The sequence below is a fragment of the Microtus ochrogaster genome, chromosome 5 (genome assembly GCF_000317375.1).
Source record: "Microtus ochrogaster isolate Prairie Vole_2 chromosome 5, MicOch1.0, whole genome shotgun sequence".
NCBI classification, from domain to species: domain Eukaryota; kingdom Metazoa; phylum Chordata; class Mammalia; order Rodentia; family Cricetidae; genus Microtus; species Microtus ochrogaster.
In genome coordinates, this window is record NC_022012.1 from 64,233,927 (window position 1) to 64,251,097 (window position 17,171).

Here is a 17,171-nt window from a genome sequence, read left to right on the forward strand (position 1 = left end):
GCAATGGCTGCTTTCCCCACCTGAGCCCATCCTTCCTTCCACACGCAATGGCTGCTTTCCCCATCTGGTCCTCATGATGTGTTGGTGACAGCAGCATGGCCTCTGTGGGTCCCACTGTACGGGCCAGGTCATAAGTCATGGCCTTTGTGGATCCTACTGTACGGGCCAGGTCATAGGTCAGTTCCTATGACTTCTTTTCCCCACCCTGGGAATGAGCCTAGGGCCTTGCACGCACCAGGTGAGAGCTCTACCACCAAGCTACATCTTCAGCCTTGGGTGTCCCAGGAAAGAAGTCTGCTCTGAGCGACACTCTTGGCATTTCTGTGCTGCATTCCAATGCCCAAATTGTCCTCATGGCCCAGCAGAAGTCCCATCACGCAGGTTCTTGTGGCTTCCTGCAGCATTTTATTATCTTTAGGGGTCCCCAGTTCAGGCTTCCTGCACTACGCCAATCATGAAACCAGTCATTTCTCCAAGAAAGTCTGATCCCTGTTAGTGCCCCTTGAGAAGAAAGAGCAGAGAAGTCCCAATGAAAGCCCCAATGTTTCAGCATGGTGGGGCACATCTGTAATCCCAGCCCCCCACCCCAAGGCCCAGGCAGGTAGATCTCTGTGAGCATGAGACTAGGTAGAGCTATAGAGTGAGAACCTGGCCCCCAAACAAAACAAACAAATGAAGCAAAAATACTCAAGTGAAAGAAAAGCTCAATGGTAAATGCTCTTGTACATTACAAAATGCCATCTCAGTGCTCAGGCTGAAGCCCCCACCAAAAAAAGGACACCACCAGCCTCCTGCAGACACAGTCCTCACAAGGCATACTGGAAAAGGCAAAAAACAGACTTAATTTTCTGAATTCTTACAGGCCTTTTACACAAACCCCCACTGGTAGGGAACACATCCTATTTAATTTCTTTAAAGATTTATTTATTTTTATGTGTCTGCCTACATCTATGTATGTGCACCAAGTGCATGCAGTGCCTGCAGAGGCCAGAAGAGGGCATCAGGTCCCCTGGAGTTACAGATTGTGGTGAGCTGCCAGGTGGGTGCTGGGAACTGATTTGGGCTCTGTCTGGAAGAGCAGTCAGTGCTCTTAACCCCTGAGCCATCTCTGTAGTTCTGTTTAATATTTTATATCGATCTCCATTCCCATACCACTGCAGCTTCTCTTGCTTCAGCTTTAGAGGAAGCCTAGTTTTCCAAGATCCCTTTGAAAAAAACAAGACATTTCAGCAACTAAAAGAGGGCCCTCGTTACATAACTTCAATTTTAACACATCCCAACTATCAATTATCCTTTCTCTTTGAGTCTTCCCTTCCCACACGGATTCACTCCCAGCCCACTCCATCCTGCCTCTATCTGCCAAATCTTGCAAGCATTGAATTAAAGGATTACAAAAAATTAACCATCAGGAAATAAAAGAAAATTTGGAAATGAGCTAAATATGTATTTGTGGGGTTGGGCGGGAAGCAGGAATGACTTCTCCTTTGCCTCCTGACAGACTGTTCCTCCAGGAAGTGGTATATACATCTTTTAAAGAAGTGATGAACACACTGGTTTCTACAATAGGAATGCTAACTGGTTAGGAGATTTGGCTGGCAGGCAAGCTTCAGGGAGACAGCGGTGTGTTCTGCTTGAGCCTCCCGGGACTAAGAACCCATCTTAGCCACACACAGCCATCTGCCTTCCATCTCTCCTCCTGAAGGATTGGTCCTTTATCAGCTCCTCTCGAGAGCTACTTAAGCCTGGAACAAAGGGGACCCTTGCTAAACCAGAAATGAAGGCGCAGAGACAGCAGGGGACCACACTGGGCTTTAGGGTGATGTCTGTGTTCAGAGAATGAGACTATGTAAGGGCTCGCAATGAGCATTCTCAACTAAGGAAAGCAAAAGCAAAGACCCAAAGGTGTGACGTAATCAGGAGCAGCAAGGGGGACTCATCCCAGAGAGCAGAATGATGTAATGTCTGCACCCCCATAACACCTGTTACCCACGGACGGCAGCCTGTCGGTGCACTGTCACCGAGTGATGCAGATCTGCCTTTCTATGACTGTCCCTGGCTGCAGCATGGGATAGTGATGACACTGGGGAGGAACCTGGCCAGGGGACTCCTCTCTTAGGCAAAGCCCTCTGCAGGGACCACAGCGCTTGCTGTACCACACTCCTGTGGTCCCTCTAAGACATGCCTGCAACAGCCTAGAAGCTGAGCCAAAGGAACCTGTTCCCTGACCCGTGCCCAAGGCATCCACTACCTTCATTGCCTTCTTGCTCAGCTGGAGCCCACACAGCTTAAACTGCTGGAAAATTTGGACAAGCCTTGTCAGAACCAGAAGCCGCAGCGGAGACGCCAAGAGAGGGAGATGGGCATGGTTTACTGGGTGTTAAATACCATGCCGAATACCTCGGTAGAGGAACAGGTTGTCCTGGCTCTTAGGAGTGCTCATAGCCTGGAACTAATGGACAGGCCAACACCCTGGCATCAAGCACTCTGTAGTGTGACAGTGACTAACAGGTTGTCATATGAGGTCAGGGAGCCAAAGGATGCTATACAAGTACTTTCTGGCAGGCTGTCAAAGGTAATGCCATTAGCTCCTGAATTTAAAGGAGGCATGAGAACTGGGATAAGGGGAAGACAGCTAGGAACCTCCCTCCCTCCACTCTCCCCTCCTTTCCTTCCTTCCTCTCTTCCTCAGACACGTGCGGCCACACCAAGACTTTTGGTATATGTGAACAATACCCCACGTTTATTGCATTGGGGTTGGGCGGGGGGCTTTGTACAACAGCTTGCGAACACAGTTTTAAAGTTATGCAAGTGAGGAAGCCAAACCTCCGAGGGCCGAGGACTTTCTCTACACATACTCTGGCCCTTGAGAACAGGCATACACCTTCAGCAGGGGGATCAACTTTACTCAAAATGGCTGTGAGTCTTTGGAAAATCAAGGACAATGACACTCAGGCATGGAAGACACCCTAACCATGGATTCCCATATGGGAACCAGATCAGTGGGCCACAGGGTTAGTCAAGAGACAGTTTGGCCCTAGCTTGACCTCTGTCTGGTGACGAGACTTCAGATCAGAATGCTGCAGCATGCAGGGACGTAGCTCCTTCAGGAACCAGGCCCTGTCTGTGCTCCAGAGGGAGGGTGGCTGGGACCCAGGCTGGCCACACCAGCAAGGGAGAAGGCCACTGAGCCACACCTGCTCCCTTACATCTCAGGGGAGGGGGAGGCTAACGGAAGGGCAGCAGTTTCTGTTCCATGGAAGCCATCAGGCTCCCCTGAGCCTCTGCTGTACACCCTGAAATCAAAGTATTAGAGTCATCTAGCTGGGATCGGAGAATAATCTCCCACTCTGGGAGACTAATCTCCCATCAGCGACACTGACTAACCGGCTGTGGGGGTGCACACCTGGAATCCTGGCGTGTAGGAGGCGCAGGCAGGAGAACCAGAAGTTCAAGGTCATCCTCAGTTACCTAGCGTAGTTAGAGACCAGGATGAGATACATGAGAGCCTGTCTCTCAGCTCTCTCCCCAAAACAGCTCCTGTGGTATGTAACAGGAGGAACTATTGGAATGAATATGAAATGTGTCTCAATGCATTTAATACAATCTCAAGAGTGCTTACAGAACTATAAACGTGGAAGTAATCCACAACGTATGGCGAAGAGGAGCCTGCTGGTGGGGGCTGCAAAGCTTCACTTCCTCTGCTTTATCTAACTGCCCCTCCCCCGCCATGAGTGTGGGGACTGTGGGGACCCATTAGAAACACTTGCTTTCCCTCGAGAGCTCGCCCCAAGCTATAACCGCACAGCAGAGGAAGAGGGCAGGAAATGGAGGGCAGGCTGGCTTTCTGCTCCCTCTCCAGAGGGCGGGGCAGGCAGGAGGCAGGAGGAGCCCATCTGCAGGGACAACAACCTGGGCCTGGGTCCTGGGGCTGTATTTCCTCAGAACACGCTAAGCTATTGACACACTTGCTTCAGGTCTGTCTAGAGTACGATTTGCCTGGATCTCCCCGGGAGCCACAAGATCATATTGGTGCAGGCCTCCAACTACAGCGTGAGAGTAAAACCTTCCACAAAAGCACGTGTACAGCGGACAGAACAGTCAGCTGTCCTGCCTGGTAAACCCTGTGATTAACCCAAATGGAACCTGGATTTGTGCATTGAAAAATTACATAAATTTGCCTTTGCAGTTAAGGAACTGGGACTCTGGATAAAGTGCCCACAGCCCAGGATGCTGTGACTTGCCAGTACTTCCCACTGTCAGCCCGCCTTCTGGAACGTTCCTCGCTCTAACTCTGGGACTCTATTGTTGTGTCTACCTCCCTCCTCTTGTCTTGACGCCACCCCGAATCAATCCGTCCCACAGCACATGAGGGATGGGCCTAAAGTGAAGCCTCTCCACATCCCAGAGCCCTCTCGAGAGAACATACATCCCTTTAGGCATTCTGCACTGACTAGACCAAGGTGGGCATACTGACCAGTACTTGGTCTTTACCATTTTGCTACTTTAACAAAATGGCTGGAAAGATGGCTCAGCGGTTAAGAGTATTGCCTGCTCTTCCAAAGGTCCTGAGTTCAATTCCCAGCAACCACATGGTGGCTCACAACTATCTGTAATGAGGTCTGGTGCCCTCTTCTGGCCTGCAGGCATACAAGCAGACAGAATACTGTATAAATAATAAATAAATAAAACAAAATATTCAGTACTAGGCTGGGTGGTGGTGGCGTACGCTTTTAAAAACAAACAAACAAACAAACAAACAAACAAAAAACCAAAAAGCATCTCTGCTGTCTAGAACACAGTGAGACGTGGAGAGGGGAGACCTGTACCGGAAACCTTCCCTGCCCTCCAGCAGCTCTGGTGATGCCAGCCTGAGTGTCTCCCTCTGCCCTCCTGGGACTCAGATGCGTTCACATCTCGAATGGGAGGTAGAAGAGCCCTCTTTGAATCTGGGGCCTGAGGCTGGAGAAGGGGATCCTCTTTGATCTAAGGGCTGTTGGCGGGCCGAATCCACGGCTCCCGATGAGGCTCACAGTCTTGGAAACCGTGAAGACGTCGCCTTTTGAGGCAAGGGGCCTTTGCATCTGTGAGGATGTTACTGTGATCTGGGTAGACTCAGTGTAACCCTAAGGGTCTCTTTCATGGGAGACAGCAGACTGAGCCAGAGAGAGCGGTGCCAGAAGCAGTGGTCAGAATAAAGTGGCCTCTGAGCCACGGAACAGCCTCTAGACACCAAGAACACAAACTGTAAGCTGAGGATCACAATGACCTCAGGATGTGGGGAATGGCTCTTCCAGAGCCTCTGAAGCCACTGAACCATTGAGACTTCTGAGCCCGAGCTAAGAGCTATCAGACCATGGAAGTCTGTGCAGCATGGTGTGCGTAGGAAGCCAACACAAGCCATAGCTGCATAACTGTAAATTGAAGCAAGGGCACCCTCGGTATCAGCAAATAGGGGTAAGGTGGGGGCTCCAGGGAGAAGAACCCTGCAGGAGGCTAGGGAGGTAGGAGCTCCTGGCTGCGCAACTGAAGCAGGCTACTTCCTGGTATACAAGTCATTTGGGCTACTTCGGGCACACTGGTCTGAGTGTTAAAGCTCTGGGGCTGAGGACAGAGTCCGATTCAGGAGTTGCTCATTCCCTTCCAGACTTCTCATCTCTGTCTGCAACACGGACTTAAACATATTTATTTATATATCTGTTTGTTTTTGAACAAAGTTTCTTGCAGCCCAGGCTGGCCTCAAACTCATTTTGTAGCTGAGGATAACCCTGACCTTCTGATCGTTTTGCATCGACCTCCCAAGTGCTAGGATTACAGGCCTGCATGCCTGGTTTATGTACTGCAGAGAATGGAACCTGGGGCCTTGTGCATTCTAGGCGAGCCCTTCACCAACTGAGCTGTAGCTCAGGATTGATGTTTCATTCATCTTTAAATTTCTTTTAAAACTACAGCGCTTTGTTTACTTATTGTATGTGTGTGCAGGTGTCATATGATACGTGTGTGCAGGTGTATTGTATGTGTGTGCATGTGTCTTATTGTATGTGTGTGTCCTATTGTATGTGTGTCATATCATATGTGTATGCATGTGCCATATCACATGTGTGTTCTATTGTATGTGTGTGCATGTGTCACATCGCATGTGTGTGCATGTGTCATATCACATGTGTGTGCGTGTGTCCTATCATATGTGTGTATCCTATCATATGTATGTGCGTATGTGTGTGCGTGTGTCATATCATATGTGTGTCCTATCATATGTGTGCGTGTGTCGTATCGTATGTGTGTCCTATCATATGTATGTGCATATATGTGTGCGTGTGTTATATCATATGTGTGTCCTATCATATGTGTGTGTGCATCCTATCGTATGTGTGTGCGTGTGTCCTATCATATGTATGTGCGTGTGTCATATTGTATGTGTGTGCATGTGTCGTATGTGGACCTCAGAGGACCACTTGCAGGAGTCAGTCTTCTTCAACCACATGGTCCTAGGGATACAGCTAGGGTCCTCAGACTTAGCCAAAACCTGTTCGGTCATCTCACTGGCCCCACTGGGGGGCCTTTAAAGGAAATCTGACTTGAACAATACCTCATGGTTTTTTTTGTTGTTGTTGTTGTTCTGTGGGAGTGGACATGCACAATTAAAAATTTGAAAAGTAACCTAAAAAAAAATAAAAACCAAACATGCCAGTGGTTCAGTTCACTTGAGCTTTTTCAAAGCTCACGTCCTAGGCCTGGGGAGATGGCACATGTACCAGGACCTGAGTGTAAATAAAGTTGTCATAGCGGCTCGTGCTTGCCATCCCAGTGCTGGGGGGGCAGAGACAAGAGGATCCCTGGAAGTCTCTGACCAGTCTAGCCTACTTGGCAAGGTTCAGGTAAAAGTGAGAGGACTTTTACCGGAAAAAGCAAAGCGGACAGGAACAAGGATCTGAGGCTGACCTCAGGCCTCTATACATAGATGTATACACATGCACACATGCATGCACACACACAGCACCCAAGACCTCACTGTGTCCCTCCAGACCCCAAGAGCTTCCTCACTGCAACCCTACCTCCAACTCTGGCCCTGTGTATGCCTCTCCAGACAGGACCCTGGCTTCCCTCAGCACAGCAGACATATTACCCTACCTCAGCTTTGGCTCACTACAGCAAAGACACCAGCCCCGCCACACACATCCTTGCTTTACTGTCTTGTTTCAAACTCCTTTCCCAAGACAGTCTGTTCTTTATCCAGGTAAGGAATCTGTTTTTAAAGGTCTTTTCTAGGAGCCAGGCTGGGCCACAGTCCCTGGGCCACAGGTTCTGGGGGATTTCTGAGCGCCCCCACAGCTCATTCCCATCCTTCACTCCCTTCTGTCCAGAGCACACATCCTAGCCCAGCACTTATTTTATCTATTGAGTACCAGACTCTGAACCAACACTGCAGCATCTCTACGGTCCAGTCAAGCAGAACCTGACACACCAGGGGCTGGCAAACTGTGTGAGTGAAGGGAAGGTGTGTGTGTGTGTGTGTGTGTAAGGAGGGGGAGAGAATGTTGGCAGAGAGGCAGGGGGCAAAGATGGAGGAAAAAGTAAAGATAAGGTGGGGGAACCCTAAGACTAGGGATGGGAAGAGGCTGACCCCAGGCAGGAGGGGTCAGGTGTGCATCGGGGTTGGTTCTATAATCTCAGGGAACAGGCTCTCTAAGACCTTTCATTTTTTGTCGGGGAGGAAGAGGGTTGGAGACCTTCACAGAATGGTAAGTGGTTGACAATTGCCAGGGTAGAGAGCAGCCTGAAGACAATGCAGGGTGACTTAGCCCCTGGCCACAGAGGCCTCCTGGTGCCTCCTCTTCAGCTTCAGAGGTTCAGCAGCAGGAGGAAGTGGGGGAGGCATGGAGCCACCCAGGGCTGAGGAGGAGGCAGGAGGGCCAGACAGAATCAGGGTCTCTTAGCAAGACTTTCGGAAGTTGATCGAGATATCTGTGCTGTTGGCAGGGAAGGGCTGAAAGACAGGACAGGGCTGAGGAGTCCGGGCGAGAGCCAGGGCTCCTGAGGATCCTGGAGAGACTATGGTCAGAGTGGGACACTAAGTCAGAGACAGAGAGGATGCAAGACAAGATTCCCCGGGTGGGGAGCATGCTGTGCTCGAGTGAGGGGCTCATGTCACAAGGGATTTCAAAAAGAACCCTCAAGCAACAGGGCTAAGCAGTGTCTCCATTTCCTCAGCTGTCAAACGGAGGAGTCTGAGGCATTAAACCAAACTTGAGACAACATCACCATCTGCAGCACACAGGCTCAGGAAAGGGAAGGACGAGACCCATGCCAGACCCCTCATACTTACTCCCTACTTCCCCTCAACTTAGGGGTGGCAGCGTGCTTAGCCTGACTCCCTTTTTCTCCAGACTCCCTGGCAGGGGCCACATGGCCTAGTTCTGGCCAATGAAGAACAAATAGAAATCTCGGGAGGAGAGGAATTCTGGGAAAACTTTTGCTTTCTCCCTAAGAAGGTAAAGGGGTTCACACTTCCCTTCTTCCTGCTTTGGATACTGAGACAAAGTCTGGTGCAGTGGCAGTCATCTTGGAGTCGCTGGGTAAATGCCACATACGAAGGTGTGGAAGGCTTGGGTCCCTCAAAGCTCCAAGCAGTTACACCAGACCTGATCTTGTTACCAGAAAAACAACTCACAGTTTAACTTACTACATCTGGACATATTTCAAAACCTCACAGGGGCGTGCTCCCCTTCTAACAACAGAAGACCCCTAGAAGACAAACCAGAGTTCTGTTCTTCCAGCAAGTTTCAAGGAAAATCAATGCTGAAGGCCCCATACTGAACCCCAGTTCCTTTGTCCAAATGGAACTTAAGGCTGTGACCAATTAGGAAGGTGAGGTCACCGCACATTGTGTGTGTGTGTGTGTGTGTGTGTGTGTGTGTGTTGGAGGGGGTGATGCTGGCAAGCCTTGCTCAGCAAAGGAGGGTGAGCGGGTAAGACCACTATCCCCATTCTGAGCTCTGAGGAGGACCACCCCTCCCTGAGAAGGGGGACCCTCCTCTAACCTAGAGTTCCAGCCCTGTTATGAACCGGGATGCGGGCACGCTGGCAAGTTTATTTACACCGTGCTGGCCCTTTTATATCAACCAGGGCATCCATCAAACGCTTCTGAAGGGCCTGCGGCCAGCTGAACGGATGGTTGCAGAGAGCGCCTCGCTTCCCTCCGCCGACAGGCTCCTTACCCCCACGGACAAGGGAGACACGAGAAACGGAGCGCGGAGAAAAGACCTAACGGGGGCGGCGGGGTGGGGGCAGAGTCCCAACGAGGAACAGTAAAGCGGTCCTGGCCCGGTACACCTGCTTGCTGCCTCTCCACCCGCCCCCTGGGAGGGGCTCAGCATCCTCCCACCTCGGGCGGTGGAACGGGTCCCACGCGGGTCCGCCAGCCCCTCGGAAGATCTCGAGAGCTTCCCTTTCACCCCCAGTTCGCACTCACGCTCCACGTCATGCAGCTTTGCCCGCTCCTCCTCCAGCTTGCCCTTGAGGCTCTCGGCCTCGCTCTTCAGCGACGCCAGCGTCTCGTTCTCGTGCAGCCCATCGGTTGCCATCTTCGTCGGGATGCAGCCGGGAGAGAAACGCAAAGCGGGAGATTGAGAGCCGACACGGGGGCTGGCCGAGAGGGCGGGTGCAGCAGTGGCCTCCGTGACCCCGAACGCCTCCCCGGGTCCGCCCCCTCGGCGGTGACGCAACCGCTGCGGGGACAGACTTCCCTGGCTCCGCCCTCCGCGCCCTCCCGAGAACCAGGCGGGGCTAGGCCGGGGTAGGGGGCGGGGTGGGCATGGGTGGAGGCTGCTCAGAGAACAAGCTTTGATCCCAACTCCGGTTTCCTCGCTCCAGGGAAACCTGGTGAAGGCGAAGAGATACAGCCCAGCACTCTGCATGCCCGGGGGACTTGGAGCAGGATGCATCAGAAACCTATCCTTGTTACAACTCATTAGCCAGAAACGTTCTTTTAAAAATGAGTTCTGGCTGCCTGGGCCCTGGGATGGGGCAACGAAAGCAGGGGTCTATGGCGCACTCTGCTGGGGTCAGGGACGTCCTTTCTTGAATGAAGTCTTGTTTGTGTTTCCTTAAGTTTGGGAATTTGGTGGCAGTGTGCAGACTGCGTTGGCCCCTCTCCACCTACACTTCTCTGCGCCTAGGTTCCTTCATGACTCTTTTGATACCCACAGGAGTTTCTCCGAAAGGAATTTTAGACACCCCACCCCGCCCGCCACTCGCCAACAGGCTCTGGGCTTAGGCCTTCTTCCTTTTCCTCTGTGACCTTTAGGTTGGGAAGGAAGATCAAGTTTGAGAATTCTGGACGGAACAGTGCCAAAGCAGTCTTCAGTGTTGTCCTTCCTCCAGTCTGGGGCCTTCTCATCCTGAGAAGGAATCTATATTAATTTTATAATTTATATGAATGATATTGCTATCTTTTAGGCAAGATTCTGGAAGCCTCCATTTTCTTATCTGGAAAACCTGTTTCTATATCGCAGGCTTTTATGAGCATTAGATACTCTGGAGGAAACTCTAGGCGACTTCTCAATATGTGACTAACAGCCCCCTTCTCCTTTTCCTTCAGTACAGGGTTATCCTCCGTCCATATTTATTCTCCCTGTCTCTGTGTCACTCTAGCTCTTTCTTTGTCTCTCTCTGTAGCCCTGGCTGTCCTGGAACTCCCTTTGTAGAGTAGGCTGGCCCAGATGTATTGCTCTACCTCCTTCTGCCTCTCGAGTGCTGGGATTGAACATGTGTACTGCCGTGCCCAGCAATAGTTTATCAGAGTTTAACAGAACACAGGCATATATAGAAATAGCTCAGTTAAAGCTAGCTTATTAAATGGGTGTATAAAACAGGCTACAAAAGTGTACATGTATAGAGAGCGAGGGGCCGGGGTGATGCCTCAGTGGTTAATAACATTTGATGTTTTGCCAAAGGACCCAGATTCGATTCCCAACACCAATATAGTAGCTTACAACTGTCTGTAATGCCAGTTCTAAGGAACCCAATGCCCTATTCTGTCTTCACTGACCTCAGTTATGCCCCGTGGTGCACAGACATACATGCAGGCAAATCTCCAATACACATAAAATAAACACACCTCTTTAAATTAAAAATGTATAGATTTGTTTATTTTATTTTATGTAGATGAGTGGTTTGTCTACATGTATGTCTGTAACCCACGCGTGTGCAGCAGTCACCCCTGTTGGATCCAGAGATGGTGAATTACCACATGTTACCAGGAGAGGGCTCTGGTGAGCCACAGCTTTGCCTACTGATTCCTAGGGCTGAGGACATTTTTGCTGGTGATCTGAAGCCTGGGAATAGACACCTTTGGCAAGAACAAGATTCGATGCGCTTTGGAAAACGAAGTCAGGATTTCTGTTCAGTTTTTCCCCTGGCCAGCATGCCTGAGCTCAGGAGCACTGGAGTTTAGTTTTGCTCTCTGTTTAGGCTGGGCAAGATCAGCCAAGCTGTCCAAACAGTTAAGACAGGGAGCTTAGATAGGTCCCCCAGGATTGTTTATCTACCAGAATTTCTTCTAGCTTACTGGCTTGCTAGGCAGACTAGGAGGAGACAGGAGCAAAAACCATCAGCACCAGGAATAACAGCTTGTTAGGAGTGTGTTGGAGACCTAGCCAGAACCTCATATGACCCTCGCAGAGCGCTAGGGTACAAATCTGTTAGCATTTCTATTTCACAGGTGGGAAAATATGCCTCTGGAGGTGGGTGACAACTGGTGTCCCCACTACCTCGGATAGCAAGCAAGCCAGGACCTTAGGCAGACATCAGAGCTACACCAGGCTTCCAGGAGCTTGGGGACACAGCCTACAAACTACTCTAGGTAACTCGACTATCACACATGGGCTTGCGTTAGAACAAAATGGACCAGCAATGGCACTCACAATCTCGGCACATGTGGAACAGTAGTTGAGCTGCTGAGATTTCTTGAACACAGGCCTTAGGGCCCTTTGCTTGAAGCATTTGTCACAGGAGCCGAACACGTTAACCAGGAAGGTCTGATCGCACATCTTGCCGGAGACGAGGCTGAAGGACAGAAAGAAATGAGCAGGGTGTGGGAATGTAGCAAGTGCTTCTGGGAACCCAAGCCTCTTCCTCAAGCTGCCTCGGTCTACACCTCCGGGCAGAGCTCACAGTGAGTGCCGGCCTCTGGTTTACCGCAACATGCAGCTCATTTGATCAAGCAGAAAGTCAGACAGCAGTGCACACTGCTCACAGGTTGTTTGGGCCGCTTGCTCACACCTTACAACTGATCTTTGGAGCACAGTGAAAACATTGTGGTGCATAATACGGTTAATTTCTTAACATTATCTTATACATTTTTGTTGGTGTGTATGTGCAAACTCTCATGTGCCATGGCACAAAAGATGAAGGTCAGAAGACAACTTGAAGGAGTCAGGGAATAGATTTCAGGTTGTTGGGCTTGATGGCAGACACCCCTGCTCGCTGAACAATCTTGCCAACTCTTTCTTATTTTTAATATAAGGTTTCTTGGAGCCCAGGTTGGCCTTGAACTTGCTAAGTATCAGAGGATAACCTTGAACTTCTTAATTCTCTTTCCTCTGACTCTGGAATGTTGGGGTTACAGGTATGCACCATTACCCCTGGTTTATGAGGTGCTAAGCATGTAACCCAGGGCTTCGTGGGTGCTAGGCAGGCACCCTCCCCGGTGAGCATCTTCAGCCTGGAAATGTTCCTCCTCTTGGTGTAAGAGTCAGAAAATGGGCCTGAGCCAGAGGGAGGCCATATGTGTGGTGTTGGCTTCCTTCAAAGTGGGCATTTATATTTGTTAAATGTGGCAGCCAAACACTCAGGGACCCAACCTGTGACTGCATGAACAGCCTGGCTTGGAACTGGGAGGATGGAGGCTTTGGGAAACAGATCCACCAGAGGGCCTACGGACCTGGGTTCCGGGCTGCCCAGGTTCTGGTCTCTTCTGGAGGCCAGTCAGTAGACATGACTCCCTTGACATTTTGTTCACTGATATATCAAATAAACATCTTTAAACCAACCTTTGTAGGGTTGGCACAGGACTCAGAAGAGACAGTACATGAAGGGACTTGGCTCAAGGCAGGAAGTTGTGAGACTTTCAAAACCATTCTGACCTGAGGGTGGCAGCACTGGCAGGAGCAGAGACATCCTTAGAAGGGAAGAGAAGAGCCAGAGGGGGCTGTGGCCAGACTTGGAGACTGACTGAGATGCCAGGGTGGCCTTGGACAGAGAATAGGGATGAGGAGGAACTGGTCTGGAAGGGGAGATGGCTAGGGTCAGGCCTCCGTTTCCTTTGGGAGGTTGTGGAGATGGAGGACTGGGAGGTCACAGGGAAGGGTCACAGCTCAGTCCTGCAGATCGATAGCTGTCCCAAAGAGAGCTCCACCTTCAGAGTCAAAGAAATTACCCATGAGTATATTATGGGAACACTGGACTGAACACGCCAACAAAGGGGAGTTTGAGAGAGCTGTGTTTTGGGTGGCGGTGACACTGGAGATATTTGGGAGGGAGAGTGCCATACAGAGTCACCATAGGGTCAGAGAGGGAAACCAAGAACTGTGGAGTTGGGCAAAAGTATGGCAAACACAGCCTGAAAGTGGGGTGACAAGGGGGTAGAAGGCAAACCCTTAGGGACAGAGATCACAAGGGACAAGATACTGACAGCTACAAGGGGGCTTAGCTGACACCGCCCACTGCCTCTTCCCAGGAAGGCAGACATCCTGTGGTAGCCAAGCGAACAGAGTGGTTTCAGTCAGAGAGAGAGGCTGAGCCTGAATTGTAGCGTGGCTCACAGAGCCACCAAAGTCAAGCACAGAGGTTTGTGACAAAGGGTGAGTCATAGAAAGCAGAAGGGGCCTGGGATGATGGCTCCGCCACTGAGTGCTTCCTGTGTGAGTATGAAGACTTCACTCTCATCCCCAGAATCCAAACAAGAGCCAGTGTGGTATACACACGCTTGTGACCTCAGAGCCAGTGTGGTATACACACGCTTGTGACCTCAGAGCCAATGTGGTAACACACGCTTGTGACCTCAGAGCCAGTGTGGTGGTATACACACACTTGTGACCTCAGAGCCAGTGTGCTAACACACACTTGTGACGAGCCAGTGTGCTAACACACGCTTGTGACCTCAGAGCTGGGGAGGCAGAGACAGACAGATCTCTGGTGCTCACTGTCCAGCCAGCCTAGTCAAAGGCCGGAGAGAGATCCTATTTCAAAAACAGATAGATGCTTTCTGAGGAAGGATGCGTAAGGATGTCCACATATATGCATATATACATGTACCCATGAACACACATGCACACCCATGAACACACACACACATACACGAGTGCTTGGGGCTTGGAGAATGTCTCCTACTTCCCAGCTCTGTAGGGGCTCCTGCCGGTCTCAAGGTCAAGCTGAGACATCAGGTAATAGCATTAGGAAACAAAGTCACTTAAGAACATCATCCTGGGATTTGCTAGCCCAGAAGTAGGTCGGGGAGAGAACTGCCATGGAAAGATGACACAGAGGAAGAGATTATGTTCTAAGGGGAAGTGACTCTCAAGGACTGGAGGCTGAGAGCGTCTCCAGGGACAAAAGTCATATAGGAATAGGTGGGGAGCGGGGCGTGGTTCTGGGATTACTTAGTCTAAATCCAAGTCAGAGGCATTGTTTATAATGTTCATTATAAATAATTGGGAACAGAAGGACATGACAAGAACCACATCTCCATCCTGTAATGGCAGGTCCTGGGCCCGTTCACACTTCCCATTCTCTTGCAGGGTCTTCCTAAGCATAAGCAGTTTAAACAATCGGGGTGTGCAAGAGCTGACAAAATGACTGAGCAGGTGGGTGGAGGAGCCAGGCTTGACAGCCCGAGTTTGATTCCCAGAACCTACTAGGTAGAAGGAGAGAAGTGACTCCCAAAAGTCGTCCTGTCCTCCACATGTGTGGCATGCTCATGTCCACACATGCGCACACAAAATAAAAAGTAAATATCAGAAACAAATTGGGAGAGTAGGCTGGGGGTGTAACTCCACTGATAGAGTGCTTGCTGGTGTGTGCAAGACCCAGAGTTCAACCCCCAGCACTACCAAAAAAATATGCAGAACAAAAAGTCCTCTGCATTGAAAACATATATGCATGTTTGAAGTAGCATTATTTTTAGGTAAATAATGCAAAGAATTCAAATGTCCACCAAGGGAAGAAGAGGCATAGAAAACATGGTATGGCCAGGCGGTGGTGGCGCACGCCTTTAATCCCAGCACTTGGGAGGCAGAGGCAGGCGGATCTCTGTGAGTTTGAGACCAGCCTTGTCTATAAGAGCGAGTTCCAGGACAGGCTCTAAAGCTACAGAGAAACCCTGACTCGAAACCTCCCCCCTCCAAAAAAAAAAAAAAAGAAAAGAAAATACAGTATGTTCCGGAGACAGTCATTGGCAGTAATAAAGGAGGCCCTGGAAACATCTCGGTGTGAAAGGAGCTAGACAAGAAGTCCACAGGGGACCATTGCATGAGCGTCCAAGACACACAGACCGTCAGAAGTCCATCTGTGGGTGACGGAAGCAGTGGTGAAGTGAGAAAGCCTTTGATAGCTCAGAGACTGTGGGATTGGGGGAATCGGGTTGCTTGGAGTTAAATTACAGTGAAGACGGCATGCACATCCTTGTACACACATGAAAAGACAGGCAAGCATTTTTAAAACGTGCAAGATATTTGTAGAGGTACTGTGCGAATCAGGCTAGTCAGGCAGGGCTCAGAAAGGTGTCATACAGAGTCGTTAAAGACACAGACTAAAGCCACAATGTAACACTACTAGTTACACATGAGAAGTCCTAAAATTTACTATATTTAGTGTGTGTCGAGGTCAAAGGACAACTTTTGGTAGTCAGTTTCCTCCTTTTACCATGTGGGTCCTGAATATCAAACCCTGGTTCTCAGGTTTGGTGGCAGGTGTCTTTACCTGCTGAGCCATCTTGCTGATTGGGTTAGAATACCTAAAATCCAAAAAATTGATATACTGGGGCTGGAAAGAAGACTCGGTAGTTAAGAGTGCTTGCTGCTCTTCCAGAGGACTTAAGTCCTGTTCCCGACACCCATAAAGAGAACAAACGCTGCAACTCCTGCCCCAGGGGATCTAACGTCCTCTTCTGGTCTCTGCAGGCAACTGCACTATTTCCCCACCATTGGGCAGATGCCTAATTAAAAATAAATCTAAAACAAAACCCCTGATATACAAAGTGTGGGCAAGGATGTAGGAACTTGCTTTCGTTGCCAGCGAGAACAATCCAACTACTTTAGAGAACTGGCTGGTGGGACCTCTTGATGGTAAACAAACAGTGTGTGTGTGTGTGTGTGTGTGTGTGTGTGTGTGTGTGCGCGCGCGCGCGCGCGCGCGTGTGTGCATGTGTAACCCAGCAATTCTACTCCTGGGTATATGTTCAACAGAAATGCATACTTATTTCCTAAGAAAAAGTAAGACTGTCATAACAGCTTTGCTCATAAATAGCCCCAAGCTGAAGAATCCGATGTTCACCAGGAGCAGACTGGATTCAAGCAACAGAATATAATAAACGGGGGCTAAGGCAGGAGCAGGTGCATCTCGTAGACCCGTGTGGTGCCCTATCTGTTCCATCAACTGCACTCGAGGGCTTTGGTTGTTATACTACTGCAGCTGGACCAATTTTGAAAACCAATTAGATTATTTTAAAGTCGCTTAATTTGTTACTGATGCCAACACTAATCTGCCTTTTAAAATCTCTTTATGATTTTGAAATAAAGTCATGAAGGTTGTAGAAAACTTAGAATAGACATATACAGAGTAACTGGAACACAAACCCTCCTGACTGGGCACCCTCCACAGAGAAATTCCTGTGACCTTGGAGTCCAGACATTGCTGCGTAATACAAAACCCAAGTCCCCCAAGGTGAATGAGTACGTACCTTACAGAGCAAGGATCGCCTGGGACGGTTGGCAGAAAGCAGGGAGGTTACTGCGGCACTGTGAAGGTTTGAGCTACTGGTCACCTAATCTCTTTATCCGACATTGCAGCTCAGGGACTGCTCCTCCCCATCTGCACACCCAGGTTCACTATGGGCCACTCACTGGCATACACTCACACTCATGGGCCACTCAGTAGCATACACTCACACTCATGGG

General features: G+C 49.9%; 1 protein-coding gene across 1 annotated transcript in view; it reads right to left on the minus strand.

Moving 5' to 3' along the window:
• Positions 1–9,697, minus strand: part of Gnb5 (G protein subunit beta 5) — a 32,213-nt gene extending 22,516 nt beyond the window's left edge. Inside the window, exon 1 of the mRNA XM_013346422.2 lies at positions 9,470–9,697. Coding sequence (XP_013201876.1) covers positions 9,470–9,581 — 112 coding nt within the window. The 5' untranslated portion in view covers positions 9,582–9,697. The remainder of the gene's footprint in view (positions 1–9,469) is intronic.
• Between the last annotated feature and the right edge of the window lie 7,474 nt (positions 9,698–17,171).